The sequence below is a fragment of the Molothrus aeneus genome, chromosome 9, assembly GCF_037042795.1.
Source record: "Molothrus aeneus isolate 106 chromosome 9, BPBGC_Maene_1.0, whole genome shotgun sequence".
Taxonomy (NCBI): Eukaryota; Metazoa; Chordata; class Aves; order Passeriformes; family Icteridae; genus Molothrus; species Molothrus aeneus.
The window spans coordinates 23,945,406-23,966,252 of NC_089654.1; the positions used below are offsets into that span (position 1 = coordinate 23,945,406).

General features: G+C 46.5%; 2 protein-coding genes across 2 annotated transcripts in view; one reads left to right on the forward strand and one right to left on the reverse strand.

The window, feature by feature from the left end:
* The window catches only part of RGL1 (ral guanine nucleotide dissociation stimulator like 1), a 53,123-nt gene extending 38,304 nt beyond the window's left edge, over nt 1–14,819 (forward strand). Inside the window, exons 7-18 of the mRNA XM_066556056.1 lie at nt 392–607; nt 3,655–3,758; nt 4,813–4,897; nt 6,724–6,813; nt 7,971–8,057; nt 8,282–8,314; nt 8,995–9,116; nt 9,427–9,516; nt 10,726–10,909; nt 11,546–11,911; nt 12,902–13,016; nt 13,491–14,819. Coding sequence (XP_066412153.1) covers nt 392–607; nt 3,655–3,758; nt 4,813–4,897; nt 6,724–6,813; nt 7,971–8,057; nt 8,282–8,314; nt 8,995–9,116; nt 9,427–9,516; nt 10,726–10,909; nt 11,546–11,911; nt 12,902–13,016; nt 13,491–13,588 — 1,590 coding nt within the window. The 3' untranslated portion in view covers nt 13,589–14,819. The remainder of the gene's footprint in view (nt 1–391; nt 608–3,654; nt 3,759–4,812; nt 4,898–6,723; nt 6,814–7,970; nt 8,058–8,281; nt 8,315–8,994; nt 9,117–9,426; nt 9,517–10,725; nt 10,910–11,545; nt 11,912–12,901; nt 13,017–13,490) is intronic.
* Nucleotides 14,820–16,476: 1,657 nt separating this feature from the next.
* Nucleotides 16,477–20,847, reverse strand: part of COLGALT2 (collagen beta(1-O)galactosyltransferase 2) — a 47,432-nt gene continuing 43,061 nt past the window's right edge. Inside the window, exons 9-12 of the mRNA XM_066555390.1 lie at nt 20,480–20,612; nt 19,501–19,628; nt 18,446–18,652; nt 16,477–18,066 (exon numbers count right to left, since the gene is read on the reverse strand). Of these exons, the coding sequence (XP_066411487.1) occupies nt 17,790–18,066; nt 18,446–18,652; nt 19,501–19,628; nt 20,480–20,612 (745 nt within the window). The 3' untranslated portion in view covers nt 16,477–17,789. The remainder of the gene's footprint in view (nt 18,067–18,445; nt 18,653–19,500; nt 19,629–20,479; nt 20,613–20,847) is intronic.

Here is a 20,847-nt window from a genome sequence, read left to right on the forward strand (position 1 = left end):
ATAGCACATTTTAACTATAACACTACCTAGCTTAAAGATGTCTAGGAATTCTGGACTGTAATGCTCAGATTTTGCTTTGTGTCTATCAGTTCCCTTCTAAATATCATTATATAAATAAATTAATAAGATTATTAAATAAATAATCTTGGTTATGCAGCTGATATAAAGATGTCCCTAATTTTCCCATTATTGTTTAGCTGGCAGTTCTTTTGAGGCATCAAGCCTATAAAGAGTATGCCAAAGGATATTTTAAACTAAGAGAGAACCAATACTTATCTTTAAGTACCATATTAGATTTAAGTCAAATTTGTCCTCTAAACCTGTATTTCTTCTCGTGAATAAAAGATTTAGGAGAAAGCTGCTGGCTTACCACACCTCTGTTTCACTCTAGATGCTCTTCAGAAGAGTTGTGCCCTACCACTGTTTGGGATCCATCTGGTCTCAAAGGGATAAGAAGGAAAACAAGAACCTGGCTCCAACTGTCAGAGCCACCATCACCCAGTTCAATGCAGTCACCAAATGTGTCATCAGCACTATCCTGGGGACCAGGGAGCTCAAAATCCAGCAGAGAGCCAAGATCATTGAGAAGTGGATTCATATTGCACATGTAAAGCATTTATTCTGGTGAATGTTTTTTGGGTGGGTGCCTTGGAGTGAAGGAGTTGGGAGAGTAAGAAAGGGGTTGTACAGATTGGTGCCAGGCTATCTTAGCTCTCATTCCTTCAATTTTAACTGGTTTTTTTTTGTGATACCAAATAAATATTGCCCTTCCTCTCCTCAGTTCTTTCCCACCATGGAAATGGGGCTGATACTTGGCCATGCCAAAGCTTTAGAGAGCTCCAGATAGCTGAAATCAGCAGCTCTGTGGAATCACCTCCATGTGCCTCAGCAGAGCTTCCAAGAGGATCTTGTAGCAGATTCCATGTTTTTATCCTGTTTTTCCTAATCTGTGCAAGAAGGGGTTTTTTTTCCCCATGCCTGCTTTACATACCTAGTTTGCTAATTTCCTAGGTTCTATTATTTTACTGTAATGTTCCTCATTCCCCTTGGAGCACTGGGCAGCTGGCAATAAACAAGACCTCTCTGGAAGAGAGCACTTCAAGCACTTCCATGTGGATGTGTGTTGACTCCTAAGAATCCCATGGATTCTTTTTGAGCTCTACAGAACAGTCAGGAAAAGCTGAAGCCAGAGGCTTTCCAACCTTGGCAACTTCTGTGCTTCCAGAGGCAGCATTCAGTCCTGGCACCTGAGCTCTGGCAGCTGCATGGTTCAGGAAGCTGGGATGGGGAAGGGCTTGGACCTCTCCTGTGGCACTTACATCTGCTTGTTTTTATCATCATCTGGTGGATGTTTTATTGCCTGTGTGAAGGGAAGTTTGATTTCCAGTTTCTACATGCAGACCTAAGTGGCAGAGGGCACCAGCTAAAAGAGCCTTCTTCCTGGGGCAGGCTGGACAGAGCTTCATCATCATCCCACGGCAGAAGGGAGGCCTGGGGAAATCAGGAAAGGCACTGCCCTCATCCCACTCACTCTGTGGATGGAGAACTTTGTTCTACACCCCTGCTGATTCTGTGCCTCTCCCTTTACTTAATTCATTAGGTGCTCCAGTCGTAGCATGAAACACATGAAAAATGTATGTGCACGCTCTGCAGAATAATGGCACATGTACAGCAGCTGGGTGCACGTTTACTTAGCTGCCCACTTCTGAAGAAAGCTGCTTCCTTTGTGCATGCAAATGAGGGTTTTGAATAGCTAGGTGCCTGAATTAGAAAATAATCCACTCATTAAAGTACAGTTATTCACTGATAACTAAACTTAGCAGCATGGAGTTCCACATTTGTCATCTCTTCATGACTTCTGGTTCCATTTTCTTGGTTCAAAAGATAAACTGGATACTTTCTCTACTGCCAGCCCTCTGCTCCACCTAGATCTAAGGTTCCTGAGCAGGAGCAGCCAATTTCACTCAAACAATATTTTCTTTAAAAATAAAAATGAAATAATTAATGTCCTGTTATGCTTAAAATTTTTAAAATCAAAGCTGTTTCTCCACAGGATTCTTTCTGGTTTTCCCTCTGTGAAGGACACAGCATGAAACAAAGTTATTAAAACCAGTCTTAAAAATTCTTCTTACATGCAAATGAAAGCTTGCTCAATTTTAGTCTGTAGTTGGTTGAACCACTGAGAACACTAAATCCAATATTAAATGAAATTCCAACTGTGCTCTAAATTGCACAGCATGCAGTTAAGTCAAGATGGTTCCAAATTGGTTCTTCCAGTTCAAACTCCTGTTGTACTGGGAAGAAAGAAGAAAAGCTGATAATTTGTGCCTCTAAATTTGTGTTCTCCACAACCTAAATTTCAGGTTGAACAAAAAGAAAGGTCTCATTCTTTAACATGTCAGTCTCTGGAGAAGAGTTGTTATGTGGCTTTTTTTTTTTTGGCCCCAAACCATGCAAAAACAGCTTTCAGTTCCAGTGAGTCCTGCCTCATGATCTTGAACTTGGTGTTTATCTGACCCAAGTGTCCACCTGCTTCAGATGATGTTGGCCCAGGCTCTCTGCTTAAGCCACACTTGGATAAATGGAGTGTCCTAATTAGAAGTTTTTTGTGGGTCAGTAACTGGGAGAGTTTGTACTCTCCTTAGCTGTTCAGTCACTTCTAATGCAGCTCATGAACAGAGATGCTGATGGATTAAGGTCTGACTTTTGCTTATGCTGAGGTTGCTTTACATTTGTTCAGTCCTACAAAGGAAATAAATCATGTCTGTTTTCACTGTAAGGATCCTTTACATAATAAGCATTATTAGGGTGAGAATCAGATTCATAAAAAATGTTGATAAGCAGAACTGGAGTTTGAATACATTCTTATCTCCATGCAGCAGTCAGATTGGCAGGTGTTTTGTCTGCTGGATTTGCATGTACAGACACCTGTGCTGAAGGTTGTGGTATCCAAGCTATCATTCTTGAGCCACCAACAGATTTCCAGGAGTCACAGACCAGACTTTCCCTCTTGCTTCCCTCCACTTTATGAGGAATCTGTGCTACTTTTTTGAGTTTTTCATTATCCTTTTCCACCCAAGCTTTTGCCACAGAGTAGCTGCACAAGAAACATCCATGAGCCAGTCTCTGTTCAGATCTGATCCAAACTCTGGAAAAGCTGGGAAGGTTTTTCTCTTTAATAGTGTGCACATACTTGAATAACAGGTTATTCCTTTGCATGTCTTTATTTTTAATTGACACTGAGATGATTGAGGGTTTACATTTTAAATACCACATATAAAGAGTCAAAGCCTGGTTTTCTCCCTAAGGGGTAAAAGGGATTGGTAACTATAAAGAGCTTTTTAAGAAGTATAACCTTTGTGCCTTTCCCCATGGCTTCATGGACTCAGTTCCACTTTTATTTTTACTTGGAGAACTGGAAGCTGTGAGACCACAAATACATGAAAGTGAGGAAAACAAGCTCTAACTGCCAAAGCTTGTGAAGTGTTTGGTGGCTGGAGTGGGGAGTGATATTTTTGATGCTCAGTATTTGCACAGCTGCTGCTCAGCAGTGAGAATGTGTAGCAGTCCTGACAGGGCTCAGAGAGAGGAGCACCAAGGTCTGTGCAGTGCTGACATTTAATGCTCCTGTGTTTCCAACCACTCCTTTCACAGGAATGCAGGATCCTGAAGAACTTCTCCTCCTTGAGGGCCATCATTTCAGCTCTGCAGTCCAACTCCATCTATCGGCTGAAGACCACCTGGATGTGTGTTTCCAAGTAAGCCTCTCCCTCAGTTCCCAAGGGCCACAGGGCTCAGTGCTCCTTCCTTTCATCCTCTCCTCATTCTTCCTGTTCTGTTCCTTCACTAACATGGGTCCTGTCAGAAGAACCTTCCATTCCTGGGAGGCTCAGACCCCTCCTGTGAGCTCCTCTTTCCTGTTGAGGGGACAACCTGCCCTTGGGGATACTGAATTCTGTCCTTTCAAGCATATTGGGTCTTCTACAACCTCTCTAGAAAAACTATGGCACTGGCTTCTCACCCAGCTCATGCCCACCACTCCCAGGTCACCATCTCTGCTTGTCTTCTCTCCCATGAAGTTTGAGGAGATCCAGCTTGCTACAAATCCTCCCAACTCTTCTCCTGGTGCTGATATTTACATAAGATATATTCCTAAATAGCAAAATCCAGTATTGAAGATAATATTTCTTCCAGTGAAGATAATATTTCTTCACTTTATTGTGATAATAATGTTTACTGCCTGCCCCACACATGCCAGAAGTTGTTGTCTAGAAAAAATGGTGTTCTGCTCATTCAGTTTGGAGAAACCAGATTTCTTTGCCTTTGATAAATAAAGTATCAGTCTGCTAGGCAGTATCCTTCTGTATTTCCTCTCCACAGAAGTTGGGTTTTCCTTCTACTGCCCCATGTTTCTGATTAAAATATTGCCTATCTTGTCTTGGGCAAAAAACTACTCCTACATTTAAATGCTTCCAGCTTTCCAGAACGCATGGAATAGGGCAAAAATCAAGAACTTGGGTTTTTCTGTTGCTTTGTATCCCCTGACCCATTCTCACACTGCACTGACAGTTCAAAGCCCTGCCCAGGGGCTGCTGATGGTGTTTCTTTGCTGTCAGATGAGGCCAAACTTTGCTGGAAGCACCAGAATGTCCCACCAAGGCTCCCAGGAGATGTGCAGCATCTCACTGGGTGCATTTTGGTGCTGTTATCTTTTATAAGTGGAACTGTTAATGATTGAGAAAGAAACAGAAACTTGATTGGATTTTAGAGTGCTCGCTAATGACATAAATGATGTTATCTTCTCCTGTGCAGGGACATCCTGCTGATGTATGAAGAGCTGTCTGAGATCTTCTCAGACCATGACAATTATCTGACAAGTAGGGAGCTGCTGATGAAGGTGAGAACTGGTATGAGTTAAAAATTTGTGATCTCAGTGAAATCTGAGGTTTAACCCTTTTTGAAACCAGCTGCCAAAGCTCATCTCTTCCTCAAGGACCTTTCCTGGTGTTTAGGGAAGAGTAGGCTGTAAAACCTGAACTTCTTGCTGGGCTGAGAGTTGATTTCCTTGTTCCTGGAAGAATCAGTAGCTTTAGCCTGGATAGGCACAGCCATCAGGCTTTGGCAGCATGATCTGGGTGGACAGCAGGTCTTGCAGCCCCTCAGCCCATGAGGTCACTGGAACAATGCCACACCTTCAGCTGAGGAGTCAGTCCAAGATGTTTATCCCATTATCCTGTACCTTTCTCAGAACTAGGAAGCAGGGCTGGGAATTCTGAAGGAACAGGCTTCCTCCTTTGTGGGTGGCCAGATGGACAACAAAGCAGGCTCTGTGTGGAGCAGTTTGACTCTTGCACTCTCCTGGGTGAACCCCAGTAAGCTCAGGAGCCTGAAAGGGGTGAGGAAGAATGGCAGGGAAGGGCTGTGTTCTGCAAAAGCTAAGGAATGTTTGAGGCAGGTTTTTTCTATCTACATAAAAAAGTTCCTCATAAACTCAGTAAGCAGTTCATTCTTTGGCAGTTCTGTCCAGCCAGTCTGGCATTTGTCCCTCAGCCCCTTGCCTTGGGATCTGAAACACTGTGTTTTGCTCAGGAATGGTGGGTGAACACATTCACATCTGTCAGTCTGTTTTGTTTATCATCCATTTATCAACATCTGTAGGTAATTTTTAAAGCAGGTGAGACCATAATAAGCACAGAGGGAAAATGTGTGTTTAGAACAGCCTATTTAACTAAATATTAAAAGACAAAACAACTCAGACTGAGCCCAGACCTCTGGCTCCCAGTAAATCACCCTCCAGCTGCCCTAAGCAGATTTTAAAAACATTTTGGAAGCAGTGAGAGGAGAAAAATCCCTCAGACTAGCTAGAACCTCTCCCCTACTTTTCATCTTGGACCATTTGGAGGATTAATATCCACTGAATCCTCAAAGGCTTAGTTTTCCTTCACTATAAATAGCCTCTGTAAGGGAAGCCATGTTGGACCTTGCCCCTCCATCCTGCAAATCCAAGTGTGGAGGAAACAAAATGCCATTGGAGACAGATGGGGTGGCATGGAAAGGGAGCAGTGTTCTCTCCTCCTGAACAGATACTGATAATGATTTGTGACACATCTGTGCAACCACTGGAAGAAACACATAACTCCAACATCCCCTGTGCATCCAGGGAAATGCAGGTTTAAAGAACTGTGGTGAAATGCCTCATCCATTCATAGGAAAGCTGGAGCTGTAGGGATGGAAACCTGTTCCTTTAATTTCCTGCATGGTTTTGGGTTAGTCAGTAAGCCACAGTGGCTGAATCTTGGTGTTGCAGCATAAGAAAAACAACAAAGCATTACATAAGATGGAGATGTTTACTTGTAGCAGGCCTGATGAGGGAATTAACCAGAATTCCTCATGTCAGGAGTGTTGGGATAGAGCATCTGGACACCTGAAGTGTGTCTGAGCTTCTCTGATTTAAACTCCCAAGTGATTCTCAGCAGCACTTGGCTTGGCCAAAGCCATTCTGCAGAAAATTTCCCTCACAGTCATCTTGGGTGATTTTTGTCCAAAATTCCCAATCAGCATCCGAGTCCCAGGAAATCAACACGTATGTAGACACAGGTGTGTCTACAAATATTTCATGCTGGCTTAACTTGTCTGGTTAAATGACTATTTCACATGCATGTAGTTGCCAGTTTACCACTTGGATCCTTCATTAATTGCCTTTAATTCTTTATCACCTCACAGGAAGCAACATCCAAATTTGCAAATCTGGACAGCAGTGAGAAAGAAAATCAGAAAAAGTCACAGAAGCGACTGCAACTTCAAAAAACCAAGGTGTGTTTGGGGGTTTTCCTCTCCTTTTTGAACTGGTAACATCATTAACCCTAATTGGTCAGTTCTTTAAGAAGCAAAATCCAGAAAGGTCTTCCCCAGAGTGAGTGGGCAGGAGGGGATTGATGGATATAAACATGTGGTCATCACTCCAGCTCTCTTTTTCAGTCCTACAAGTAAGAGTTCCATTATCTACTCTTGTAACATTTTAGAGAGAAATGCAATTTCCATGTGGTAAAATGTGTGCTGCTGTAAATACTGGAGTTCTTGTGATAAAGACAGTTAGCTCTGGCTTTGCAGAAGTCTCATTTACTTTCAAACATGTTGATGAAGCTTCTGGCACACCAGCTTGAAAATTGCACAGGCTTCTACAGAGATTGCTTTGTAAAATGTGTCTGGGGTCCAGTCTGCTGGTGAAAATGGTTTTTGTCTCAAAGCTGGCAAAGATTTAAAAGGACAGGGGGAGAGAAATCTGGAATAGGGAGGCAAAAGTGCTGAATATGATTTTTGTCTGTCTAGATGTTTGACTGGAAAAAATACAGATACTTCTGGATGGTAGAAACAAGTGTTTCCTTTGCAAGTGTAGAGCCAGCCTGAACTCTGCAAGTGCTGGCAGTCTAGAAGTTTAAAGTGGGACTAATTAGCATTAAAATGCAGTGGATGGCTGGGGAAGATGGTCACTTCTTGGAGACAAAAAAATGGTGGCTTGATTTGACTTCACTATCACAAGGTATAATCAGTCACACATGTCTAAGTAAAAATCCACAGGGATGAAGCAGAAGCTGCTCACAAAGGCTGGCCAGGACCATTCCCCTGCTCCTCCTCTTGCACCAAGTGACAGAGGGACCCTGTCCCTGGTCCTCAGTGCTTCTCCCAAAGGCAGGGTTTCCTGGAGACCCACTGCTGGGAATCAATGATGGCAATACTGTAATGCAAAACCACTGGGTAATACCTGTGAGAGCATCCTGGTCTCACTGGAATTGGATTTAAGTTCTATATTATCTAATGAAATTGATGTCATGAAATAAAACATACTTATAGGACTGATGCTTGGTTAAGCAGATTACTTTAATTTCATTTTCTTACACAGGAGTGTTCTGGAATTGTAACTATTCTCATTTTTCAGTCAGTTAATCCAGCATTGCTCTGCTCACTTGCAGGGAGTGATGCAAGGCACGGTCCCTTACCTTGGCACCTTCCTGACTGATCTCATCATGCTTGACACAGCCCTTCAGGACTATGTTGAGGTAATTTGGGGCAGTTTTTTGGAACCCTAAATACCCTCCCTGCCTTCCCAGCTGAGTTTACATGTTTCTGCATCCTCTCCTTCTGCAGCTCTTAAAATCTGTTTACAAAAAGAAAAGGGAAGCAACATGCAGTGTTATTAACTGGAACTTGTGTGAATTTTTGTGCATTTATCTCAAGGTACAAGTCTGGCTCTTCTCTGATCCCTTCTCTTTCTTTCCAACAGGGTGGCCTGATCAATTTTGAGAAGAGACGAAGGGTAAGTTGAATGTTCTGTGATTTTTGGTTTATTGATACCCTCTGGGGCAAGGGCATTTGTCCTTAGCAGCTGAACCAGACCTAGTGGCAGGAGACCTTTGCTTTCCAGAACACACAGTTAGTAAATAATCCTCCTTCTCCTGCAGGAAACCCTTTGTAGGTGAAAGTCTGCAGAGAGCAAACCAGAGGAGGCTGTCAGTCTCTCCTTTTGGCCTGATCCTTGTTGGTCAGAGATAAGTAATGTCCTGTAGGAGTAAAGGTGCTGGGGTTACCTTGGGCTGAATGAAGTCAGGCCAAATCTCCATCCTTGGGTTGAAAGCAGACCTGGACTTGGCTGAGATGGAGCCATTTCCTCCCCTGAACTGCTCAATAACCTGCCCTAAACAATCCAGGGTTATTCTGGCAGGGTGTGTACAAATGCAGTTACAGAAGAGCAGCACACTCTGGTCACATGCCTTAAGGGCAGCATTTTACATTCCTCTGGAGCAAGTGTGAGTGCACATTATGGGTTCCAGGGAAAAATTCCCATCTTTATTGTTATAGGAAACTGGTTCTTGAAATAGTTACTCAACTGAAAATGAACTTCACATCAAGCTAAGTTTGTCCTGGATCCCTCGTTGTATGAATAAATATAATCTTGTTTTCTAATTAGACTTTGTATGTGATTATTTATTTTCTTAGGAATTTGAAGTCATTGCCCAGATCAAGCTCCTGCAATCCTCATGCAACAGCTATTGCCTGATACCAGACCAAAAATTCATCCAGTGGTTCAGGAGGCAGCGACACTTAACAGAGGAGGAGAGGTGGGTGCTCAGTGCAGCTGGAAAACCTCTGTTCTCAGCCCACACACCTGGGCAGAGCAGGGCAGGGACATGCAAACACTGGAGAGATTTTAAACCTGTTATAAGGGGGTGAAATATCCCCTTGGCCCTGGTAAAGTGTCCTCTTTGGGGCAGTGCAGCCTTCTGTGAGAACAACTGAAAGATTCTCAAATTTCTTGAATATTGCTGCTGTGAGATGTACAGCTAAATAACACTGTACAACTAAATAACATTGTACAACTGAATAACATTGTACAACTAAATGACATTGTCTGCAAATATTCACCTGCAGTTACAAACTCTCCCGTGAGGCTGAAGCAGCTGCTGATACCAACATCCTGTCTCCAAAATCCCAGAAAAGCATGGTGAAGAGGATCAGCACGTGAGTATGATGGGGCAGAGGGGTTTTGGGGTGGGAATAGGGACCTGGATAACTCAAACAAGAAGTGCTCATTTAATCAGCTGCAGAACCTGGCTGGGGATCCACAACCCTGCATTGCTTTAAGGAGAAATGCAGCCTTGTGGATGAAGCTGTCCCTTTGTTTGCTAGAAGCAGTCATGATGATTATTAAAGGTAGAAGAGACTAGAATAAAGAATCTTTCCTATGGTGTCAAAAAAAAAAACCATTTTAGTGGTGGATTATAATTCAGTACCTCTTGTGTAATAACTTCACTGAATGCAGCAGGAAAACAGAGTAAATGAGGAGAAAGTCTGGTCTATTATTAGTCTAAATTGCTATAAACATGCAAAATTTCCTTGCAGGATTTTAATGTGAAAATTAAGGTTAGTAAAAAGGCATTTGATAGTGGAAACAACCAGTTGGAGAAGGAAAAAAAATCATGGGGACAATTGTCCAATTTGGTGTAATACCACAAAGATTCAAACAGGACAGGGCCATGCAGCTGGACATGGGAAACAAGAGGCTAACAGGAATGCAGGGAAAGCTGCATGGAATAAAGCAGAGCTCAAAGACTGAAGTTAAAATACTGCACTCTGAATGTGTTTTGCAAATGAATACTGTAGAAAAGCAGTCAGTGACACCTCTCTAAGGTGTATTAAATCAACAACTGCATGCTGATGCTCCCTGCTCCTCCTCTTGGTGGGTCAGACCAGCTTGTTTCCTTTGACACTCCTTTCAAGTCACTTGACCTGCATTTAGAAATGAGTCTTGGAGAGGGAGTGCCTTTAATTTACATTTTATGATCTTATTGTATGTATCTCCAGCCTTCTAGAGAGAATCTGGTACCTAACAGAGGGCAGGAATTGGCAGGGGGGTGAATTTGCCATTTCAAGCCCTTTTTTCTGTTAAATTAGCCTGAAAATGTGAAGAGATGGAAGGGGAGTGTTGTTCCAGTGGGGCATGAGCTGGTTGTGGCTTTCAGCTGTGGGCACTCTGGGTCAGGAAGGTGTTGTGTTAGCCTGTAACAAAGCTTCTGGACAATCTGTATAAACACCACAAAAGAAATGACAACAACAGGCCGCTCCAGAGAGGAAAAACCTCCAGAATGTAAGAGCTCTGAACCAAGGGACAGCTTTGCTCAGCCCAGCTATCACTTACTGGCTTTTATGCTTTCTTTCTTTCTATACTAGACTTTTTCTGGGCACTGATGTGTTCACCCCACCCAAAGAACAACCCCTGAAGAGCTCTCCTGTAGGAGGGAGCTCCGGGGAAAGCACGGATTCAGCCAGTGTTTCATCGTGTGAGTTCAATCACTCTGAAACTGAGGATGTGTGTGTGACTCCCGTCTCTAGTCCTGAGGACCCTCTGAAAAAGGTACAGCTGGGGCCTCTGCATGCTGCAGGCAGGCCCAAAACACTTGGCCTTGACTAAAGCATTTGTTTTAGTGAAATGGACAGAGAAATGTGTACAAATGGAAGTAATCCAGTCGGGGCTCTTGCACAATGTTTTGTGTTGTCCCTTACAGGGGGTTTGTTCCTGTCAGGAAGCTTTTGAGCAAGGCAGAGGGAGAGAAAAGCAAATGCTGAGCAGGGGAAGGAAGGGGGCAGTTTCAAGGAGAATGGCAGAGAGGAGGGGTGTGTATTTCCACTAGTGTAAATGCTCTCACCTGGAGCAGGAGTGCCTGGGACACCCTCTGCCCCTTCCCAGCCGGTCCCAGTTCCTGGCTGGCTGCCCACAGCCTCATCCTGTTCCTTGGATCTGCTGCCACCTCCTGGGCTGCTCTTACTGCGAGGCCAGAGCATCCCCAGCAGGACAGAAACTGTCATTAAAATGCTGTAATCAATCAAGTGAAGTTCAGTTCTCAGTTCAGGAGGCAAGGAATGCCCCTGCCAGCAGGCTGGGCAGTGTGGGTGACTGAGGTTTTGTCTGTGCCTTCTGCAGTCTCTGTTCCTCTGGCACATGACACAGCCAGACACACTTTGTGACAGCACTTTCCTTTCTGTTGTGCAGATCTCTGGCTACTCCTTATCGTCCTGTTCTCCTGACTCTCCCATGAGCACACCTTCCTCAGGGGTGTCATCCTTACCCTCATTCCTGCTGGTCTCCACCGACGACAAGAGCTCCGTGGGCTCTGACAAGGGCTATGACTCTGACAAGGGCTCCATCAGCTCTGACAAGGGCTCAGGCTGCAGCAAGGGCTCCACCTGTGACGCTGGCTCAGGCTTGGACAGCGGCTCCATGCCCTGCAGGGACTCAGGCTCGGTGCTGAGCAGTGCCCCCAGAGCGCTGCCCGTGTACAACCGGCAGAGCGAGGGCTCCTGCATCATCCGGGTCAGCATGGATGGGCTCCAGGACAGCATCTACAAGAGCATCCTGGTGAGTGCCATGGGGGGTGACTGAACCCATTGCTGCGTTCTGAAAGCCCCCCCTTCACTGGGTTGGCTCACCAAACCTGGCTGCAACGGGAAAATGGCACGTGGTGCCATGCAGAATGGAGCCTGGTAGGAACGAGATGCTTTGAAACAGCTTAAGGGAAGCTTCTGGTCTGGAAATGGGAGTTTGTGTTTTATCAGAAAGCTCCAGGTGAAGCACTGTGAGCACATGGAGGTTTTGACATAAGATGGTACATTTTCCCTCCCTTCAGCAGCTTTCCCCAGGAGCTGGTTTCTGGAAACAGGGAGCTGACATGCCCTTTAATTCCACAGCTTCTCCCAGTGAAGGGAGAATCTCCCTCCTCTCACCAGACCAGCAGCCCCAGAATTCAGGCATTTCCCTCTCTGCTTACTCCACAGACGTATCCCAGCAGTGCCACTGGTGCTGGACCGTGGGTGAAGTGGCTTAGCTCAGCTGGGGGAAACAAAAGCGGGATAAGTTCTCAGCATCTTTAGTTCTTGATTTTATTGGTCTCACTTCCCCAAATCCAGCTAGTTGTTCCTTGAGGGCCTGATGGATTTGGCTGCTGGTGAGACTGCATGATGCACTTCCTCAGCACACAGCAAACCCAGCTACAAGGCCAGAAGGCTTTGCAGGATGTCCAAGGGAGCACTCATGCTGAGTCTGCAACAGCAGCTGGGGCAGCTCTTCACAGGGGCTTCAGTGGCTGGTGAGAGTGACATCTCTCAGAGGGAGCAGACACTGGCATCTACTGCTGTCTCTACCAGTACTGTACCTGTGTCAGCTTGAACTAAAAAGCCACCACCTCCAAATGTCAAAAATGCCAAGTTTAGTATCTGTCAGCACCTTTGTTACTCACCTGTGCTTTCAGTTCTCTGACATCTCTTTCAAGAACAAACAGTCAGGTTTTTGCTAACTACTAGATCACAGGAGTGAATGAGAAGAATCTCTCATTGCACCTTATCTTCCCAGATAACCAACCAAGACAGAATCCCTGATGTCACCCAGCGAGCCTTGCTGAAGCACAACCTCGAGCCTGATGCAGTTGAAGACTATGAGCTCGTGCAGGTCATCTCTGAGGACAAAGGTAGGGAAGCAGAACTCTGCTGCTGCCTGGAAAGTTCTGTTGGATTTCAAAGGGAAGAGTAAAATGGGAAGCATTAGAAACACTGTTGATGGGTCACAGCTGCCAGTGAGAACCCCCTGGCTGCTCAGGGGTGGTTTCTGTCAGCACAGCCCCCTTCCCACAAGCAGAGCCAGATCCCTGTTCTGCCAGGCTGACTTCATGTGTGCCTTGCAGCCATGGGGTGACCACAGGATCTTGGGTGGGGGTGCTGTTCTGCCTCCCTGGCACCAGGCCCTTGGATCCCACCCATCATCAGCCTTCTCTGAGAGTCTGCCAGGGCCTCTGCCAGGCTGAGCACGCTCCCTTTCCCCCTGCTCCCAGTGCTGCTGTGGCAGAACAGAGAGCTGGCCCTGCCCACACTGTCCTGCTCCCCGTCCTGTCTCAGCTTTGCTGCTGTGCCCCTCCCCACTAACTCTGCTTGGCCCTGTTGTGCAGAGCTGGTGTTCCCCCGTGATGCCAACGTGTTCTACGGCATGAACAGCCACGTGAACTTCGACTTCATCCTGAGGAAGAGGGCAGAGCTGCTGGGCTGAGGCTGCACCTGCACTGCCCTCCTGGGTTACAGGGAATCTGTCAGAATCCCCTGCTGAAAATGTGCAATTGGAGCAATGGGCAGCCCTGGTGCAAAGGCTCCAGGCTGCTGCATTTGTCTTGAGGACACCCCATGAGCCATCTCTGTGAGAAAAGAGTCTCCTTCATGCCAGTATTATACAGAAAAAAAGATCATCTGAACTTATCTTTATAGAACTGAAGCAAGTTCTGAGTATGTCTGCCTGAACCAGCCGAGAATTTTTTGCACTTGTTCCACACCAGAGAATGACCCATTTTGGATCTTGTTTCCAAAGAACTTTAAAATGAATGAACTGCACTTGCCTTTGCATGAACATCATGAATGGGACAAACACTGCTTTGTGTTGGATGGAGGTCTGAATGTCACAACGGGGTGGTTTCCCTTGGACTTGGTTAAGCCATGGACCAGAACCTGATGCTTTTTGTGTGCACTCCCATGTGATGGAAGATGTCCTCCCAGTGTGCAATTCCTCTGCTGGAACTGAAATCTGAACCTCTTCAAAAGCCATAAGACAGACGTTGGATTGTAAGCAGCCCTGGTTTGAGACACATGAAATACACAGAGTATTTCTGGTTCTGCTGGTAGCACTGTGCATCCCTGCACAGATCTAGGAGCTATTATCCAAACAGACAGCTTAGGATTCTTAAGGATCATTAGTTAAAACAGAGTTTTATCCATGCCTGGGCCTTTTACCCCCAGTTCTGTGGCACTAATTTGCAGCACTGGGCTCAGGTAAGTTTTACACTACATTTGGATTTACCACTGCTGTTTACAGGTAGGTAAAACAGACCAACTGTAGGTCTGCTGTACATCCAATGTACAGAGTCCTATGGCAGGTGCCACAAGCCTGGTGTAGGTCACAGCCTGAACAATTTATGAATTCCAGTTGTTTGTTAGAGGGTGACAGAGTGGGGGGGGGTTGTTACTGAGCCTTAACCTTTGCCCAGAGTTAGGGCAAAACTAGAAGTTCAGTTTTCTGCTTTTGGTGTCTGTACAGTGCAGTTCCTTGTGTACATAGCATAGCTCCTACTGTATATAGTACTGCTCACTCAGGAGGGTGTATGGCAGTGTTAAGCTGAAACATAAATGTTCTGGATTTTAAAGTTACACTTTGCAAATGTTTATATATGTTATGTTTTTAACTGCTTACCTGTAATCTTTATATGATAAGTATATAAATTGTTTTGCATTAACATTTGCCTGGAATCAGTCAATTTCCTTTTATTAGTGCACGTCAGATGTGTAAAAACACCTTACACCACTTCCCTTGCTGTCACTTTCTTCAGCCTCTCCACTTTTACTGTTTTAACTTCTCAACAGCAAAGCCAAAGCCCTTCCAGCCCATCAGCCATGCACACAGCAGCCTCTGAGAGATTGGGACCTTTGTGCTATTTCTTGAGGTTTCAGCTTAAAGATTTCAGTAACTGGGTAATTATGATTGCACAGCAGTTTTATGTTTTCTGCATTAAATTATTCTCTTTTGAGCCACTGAATGACTTCAGAGGCCAGATAATACAAAGTAAGTGCTTTTGAGTGTATCCATTTCTCGCCATTGTCTCAATCATGGTGTTTTCCTCTTGCTCTCACCTTGTTGTATTTTCCCCTCCCTGCACACAATACAACATTCAGATTAACAGTTTACACACTACAGCCCCTTCTGCCATCTCACAAGTCACTTCAGCATGAGGGGAGGCTCCTAAAGCTGCCCACAAGTCTCACACTCAGTCCCTGAACTACAGTGCCCTGGCCACTTAAAGGCCTCTCATGTTGCACTAAGGAAGACAAAACAAAGAGTACCTGAATCTGATTTTTAAACTACCTCAGGCCACAAAACCCAACACCAGGACCTCACTTCATTTCCTTCAGGATCAATACAATCCATTGGTGAACTTGGAATTTCACATGCCATATTGAGTGCACAACAGCACTTTTCCATCCTTAACCCACAGCAAGGACCAAGCTGGTGGATTCCAAGCAGTCCCTACTGCAATTAATCATTTTTAGGGCCTGCCACCACAGCCTGCCTCATGAAGAAGCTGCCAGAAGGCTGGTTCAAAGCTGGTGCTCCTGCTCAGTTCTGAAACCCATTAGGTGAGTCAAAAAAAAAATACAAAGTTGTGTCAGGGACCCAAGGTCATGCCTAAGGCACTGCCATATTTAGCCTGTGGTTGTACACATCAACAAGATAATGAAGAACACTTTATTGCTTAATGGAGGGAACCTGACCCTTGAAAGAGAACCAATGGATTGGTGCATTGACAGGAAGTTAACCTGTGGAAGAGGAACAATACTCACTGGAGCTGTGGCCAGCATGGAGGGGCTATCATGAACGACTCTGGCCTCATCTCACACTGGCCACACATGAGATGATGCTGTAACTGGAAAAATTCCACTCCAGAGGGGGAGGTCCAAGGCCTGGCGCTGGGGTGGAGGGAGTGAAGATTTCCAGCGTCCTTCACACAGGCCATGTGGGCTCATCAAGCAAGAGACCTGTGGAGGAAGCAAGAGGGATTGTGAGGAGGGAATAACCCAGGCTGTGTGTGGCCCACGGGGCAACCTCCATACTCACCAGGTCGTGTGGGCGTCTGCTCCCACATGGACACCAGCAGGAACTTGGCTTCCAGGTGGGAACTGCACAGTCACAACCAGTGACTCCATGGGAGAGGGACACGGCCAGGAATCCCTTCCATTAACCTCCAGTTACATTAGGGTCAGGCTTGGAGGAACCTGGTCTAGTGAAAGGTGTCCCTGCCCATGGCAGAGGGTTGGACTGGGTCACCTTTAGAGGTGCCTTCCACAACCCAAACCATTCCAGGACTCCCCCACACAATGAAGAACACACAGAGCTGCTCATCTTGCACCAGGTTCTATGTATTATCAGACCGGCTGACAGGTAATAACATGTCTTCTGCAGCAGAAAGCACAACATTGGTCAGTAATTATTCAAAACAAACAAAAATTAAAACCAAAACCCCAGCCACACATACTCAATGCACAGATCTGCCAGCAGGTGAGCCCCCAGATGGCAATTCCTTCTGCTGCCCAGAAGCTCAGGGTCTGTGCCAGTATAGTCCATGATCACCTGGCCTCTGAGAAAGGTTTTTTTAAAAAAAATAAACACCATATCCTGCTGGCATGTGAGCCAACAGCAGAAACATCAGAACTCATCCAAAACACAGAAAAGTTCACTCCTCACATGAAAAAATATCCAGGCAAGTCGCCCTTCCGTCCTGTGACACACAATTCTATCGGGCTGTTGAGAGAGTAACATTGCTGTAGGTTCTTTTGGTTTTAGAAGGAGAGTTTGTAACCTAACTTCTTACATTTTAAGTTCCCAAAACTCCTACACTTGCTTTTATGGCCTGAAAAAACAGGCCTGCCAATAGGTCATGGGGTTTTGTTTTCCTGAAGGACTAAGTTGAGGCAGGGGTGAAGCAGGATGTGACATGGACCAGCTCTGCCTGCATTCCCTTCAGGCAATGCAGAGATAAATAAATCCAGCTACCTCCACTTGCATGGCTTCCATGACTTCAGACATTCCAAGACATCTGTTCTGGATCCAGAGGCCTGTTTAGATGGGATGCAGCAAGATTAAAAATGAGCTGATGGGAAGCCAGCACTGGTTTTGTACAGGAGTGTGATGGGGAGACGACACGACAGAGGAGCACTGCTCTCCTGCATTGAACACTTTGGGGAAACATCTTGATTCTGATAGGGATCCCTTTGGAAAACAAACCCAAATCCCCCAGATGCTCAGCAAACAGGGTGGTAAAAGCCTACAGACCTACAAGGAGTAACAGTGAGGGAGCAGCCCAGGTACAGCCATCCCGAAAGGCACTGACATTTGTACACCTCTATATATTAATCTTTATAAATACAGTGTTCTACATGAGGAACTGTGGAACCAACGTCATTCCAGGCTGGTTTCTTCCAACAAAAGCTTGCCAGGGCTTTTGTTTGGATCTGGAACTCTTGTTCTGCTTCCTCCTTGGTGTCCCACCCTGTCCTCGGCGGCTGGGCAGGTGTCCGGCCCGATCCCGCACACGGCCCTTGGGAGTGGTGGGAGGGAGACCACATGAAGAGCTGCTCTACAACTTTCAAGGGTGAAAAGCTAAAGTGTGAGGCAGGTTCAGCTGTCAACAGAGTCCCGGGGAGGTGGGCAGTCATAGCTCATCCCTGGCTGACGGCGTGTCCAGGGAGGACTGGGAGGGCAGGGCGTCCTTGTTCTGGGCATCGCTGTGGATCTTGCCCTGCTGCCGGGACTTCCAGGAGTGCGTTCTGTCCCAGTCCGTGGACACGGTCTCGTTGTCCCAGATGGTGGAGGTCTCCGTGTCGCTGAGGTAGCCCGGCTGCCCCGTGTAGTGCGTGGGGTAAACAAGCAGGGGTTCTGCTGAGAAGGCCTTCAAGTCTCTGGGCTCGTAGTACTCCATGTACTTTGTGCTACGGAGGAGAGAAACGCTGTCAGCAACAGAGGAACCCTCACTGGTGCCAAGCTTGTCCCTGGGAGACATGGCCAGTCCAGGGAGCAGACTGGTCTGGGAGTGGAGGTAGGTGCTGGGGTACAGCCAGAACCACGTCCTTACAACCACACACACCTGTACAACCAAAGCTTGCTCCCAGAGACAGACAGGTGCCTCAGACAAGCAGTCCACAAGCCCTGCCCCAGGCATTCCCTTCTGCCACCTCCTTTGACCTGTGCCAGGAGGATAAAACCAAGCACCACAAGGAGTCCCACCAACCAGGCTACCAACAAGACCTGGTTTAAGATCAGTCAGCGAGACCCAGCCCATATCTCCCCCCGAGCCACAGAGGGACTTACACAGGGTGCTTGTTGTACATGATGGGCAGGAATTCATCCACGGGCAGCATCTTGCTGAAGGGCTCAGCCCCAATGAGCTTCTGAGCCCCGTGGAAGGAGATGGCATAGCCCAGGGTCCAGTAGGAGTAATCAGCCTCCACTAGGTTCCGGACATTGGGAACAGCTCTCTCGGGCTCCTGCACCTGCATCCTTTTCCGGCCAATGTAGCTGCAGGGATCAGAAGATCAAGGAGATGGGACCAAAGTGAATCCATAGTGTCACAGACACATTTCATGAAAAATCCTTTCCTTAGGATTTTTTCTCCTGAGAAGCTGAGAGGCCTCAGGAACAAAATGTAACCAATGGTTATCTGCTGCTGTGGAATGCAACAGGTGCATCTGGGATTGGTCTCATGTGGTTGTTTCTAATTCATGGCCAATCACAGTCAGCTGGCTCAGACTCTCTGTCCAAGACACAAGCCTTTGTTATCATTCTTTCTTTTTCTATTCTTAGCCAGCCTTCTGATGAATCCTTTCTTCTATTCTTTTAGTATAGTTTTAATATAATATATATCATAAAATAATAAATCAAGCCTTCTGAAACATGGAGTCAGATCCTCATCCTAAGACCCCTGTGAACACCATCACACCATGGCAATTAGGACATGACTGTTTGTGCCAACCAGGCCAGGGCAAAGGGTCAATCCCAGAAGCAATCCCTGACCCAGCTCACAGATTTCTATCCTGCATCACAATCCAACTCTTAACCCAGTGGGTGGGACAGCTTGTGAGAGGCTTCCTAAGGGAGCTAAGATGACACAGTCTGAGGCTCAGGACTGAGCTGTGCTGGTTGCTCTGTCAGCATCTCCAACACAGCTAAGGTCCAACCATGCTGTCCACAGCATGGGCAGGGATGGTGCCCTGGCAACAGCCACCCCACAGCATGGTGGGAAGAGCTACCAGAACACTGTGCCACCATCCCCTGCACTGCAGCATCAACCTGCACCTCTGCCACGCCCCAGCAGTGCTGCCAACCTCCCCAGGTGCCCAGGACCTCCCAGAGGAGCAGGAACTTACATCAGCTCCCAGTCTAACTGGGCTTGCTCGATGTCATCCATCAGCTTCATGAGCTTCCTCTTGAACTGGTGCTCGAAGCGCACATCATCCTCAATGACCAGTGTCTTCTCCAGGCCCCTGCTCACCACCTGAAACACGAGGGCTCCAGCGTGAGCACAGTGGCCCCCATGGGTGCCCTGCTGTCACTGGGGCCACCCTGACCTGGCACTGCCTCCCAGACCACACAGGCAGGGAGCTGAGAACCACTCTGTGACATACACATGATATGCCAAGCCACTGGAACTTGCTCCTGCTCAGATAGAGAATCAGGGGAAAAAAACAGGAGTGTTTCTTTAACCCCATTTGCTTTTCAAAACATTCTTGCCTTTCTTCTAAGCAAGCTTGCCATAAGCAGGATATTGGATGAACTTCAGAAACAGTCATGAAAATGTTCTGATAAAAATCACTTGGAGCTGAGGGCAAATGAATCACAGAATTCGTGAATGGTTTGGGTTGGAAGGGACCTTAAAGCTTATCTCCTTCCACCCCTGCCATGGGCAGGGACACCTTCCACTACCCCAGGGTGCTCCAAGCACCATCCAACCTGGCCTTGGGCACTTCCAGGGATCCAGGGGCAGCCACAGCTTCTCTGGGTACCCTGTGCCAGGGCCTGCCCACCCTCAGAGGGAAAAACTTCTTCCCAATATTGCATCTAACCCTGCCCTCTGGCAGTGGGAAGCCATTCTCACTTGTCCTGTCCCTCCATCTTGTCCCAAGTCCCTCTCCAGCTCTCTTGGAGCCCCTTTACATACTGGGAAAGGAAAGGAGAGGTGTGAAAGATGAACACTGCATTCAGGAAAACCCCTGCAATCCAAGGAAATCACTCCTATCCTACACTTCCAGACACCTGGGCTGGATCCAACGCTCTGCACCAGGACTGGCTGTGCACCAGGACACAGCACCTTCCTGCAGGACCCTCAAGGCCCCCCAGAGCCCTCACCTCCTTCCAGATGTAGTAGTGGCTCAGGAAGCAGCCGATCTCTCCTCTGGTCAGGGGCCTGGAGGAGTAGGGGTCCCGGTAGCCTGGCAGCATTTCGATGCTGAGAGCTTTCAGCTGACTCGTGTTCAGTGCTCTGGGAAACACAAAGTATTTATCACCATTGAAAAACAATCAGGCACTTCAAGCCAGACACAGGCACAGCATGGGGAATGCTGCTGATGGTCAGGGAAAAGCCACACCTTGAGAAATTCTACACTTGTTTTGTTCAAAAACACAAAGGAAAATTAACTTCTTGATTTACATCTCTAAATCAAGCTGATAAACTGTATCCTTAACTCTGCCAAAGACAGGGACCATCACTTATCTTT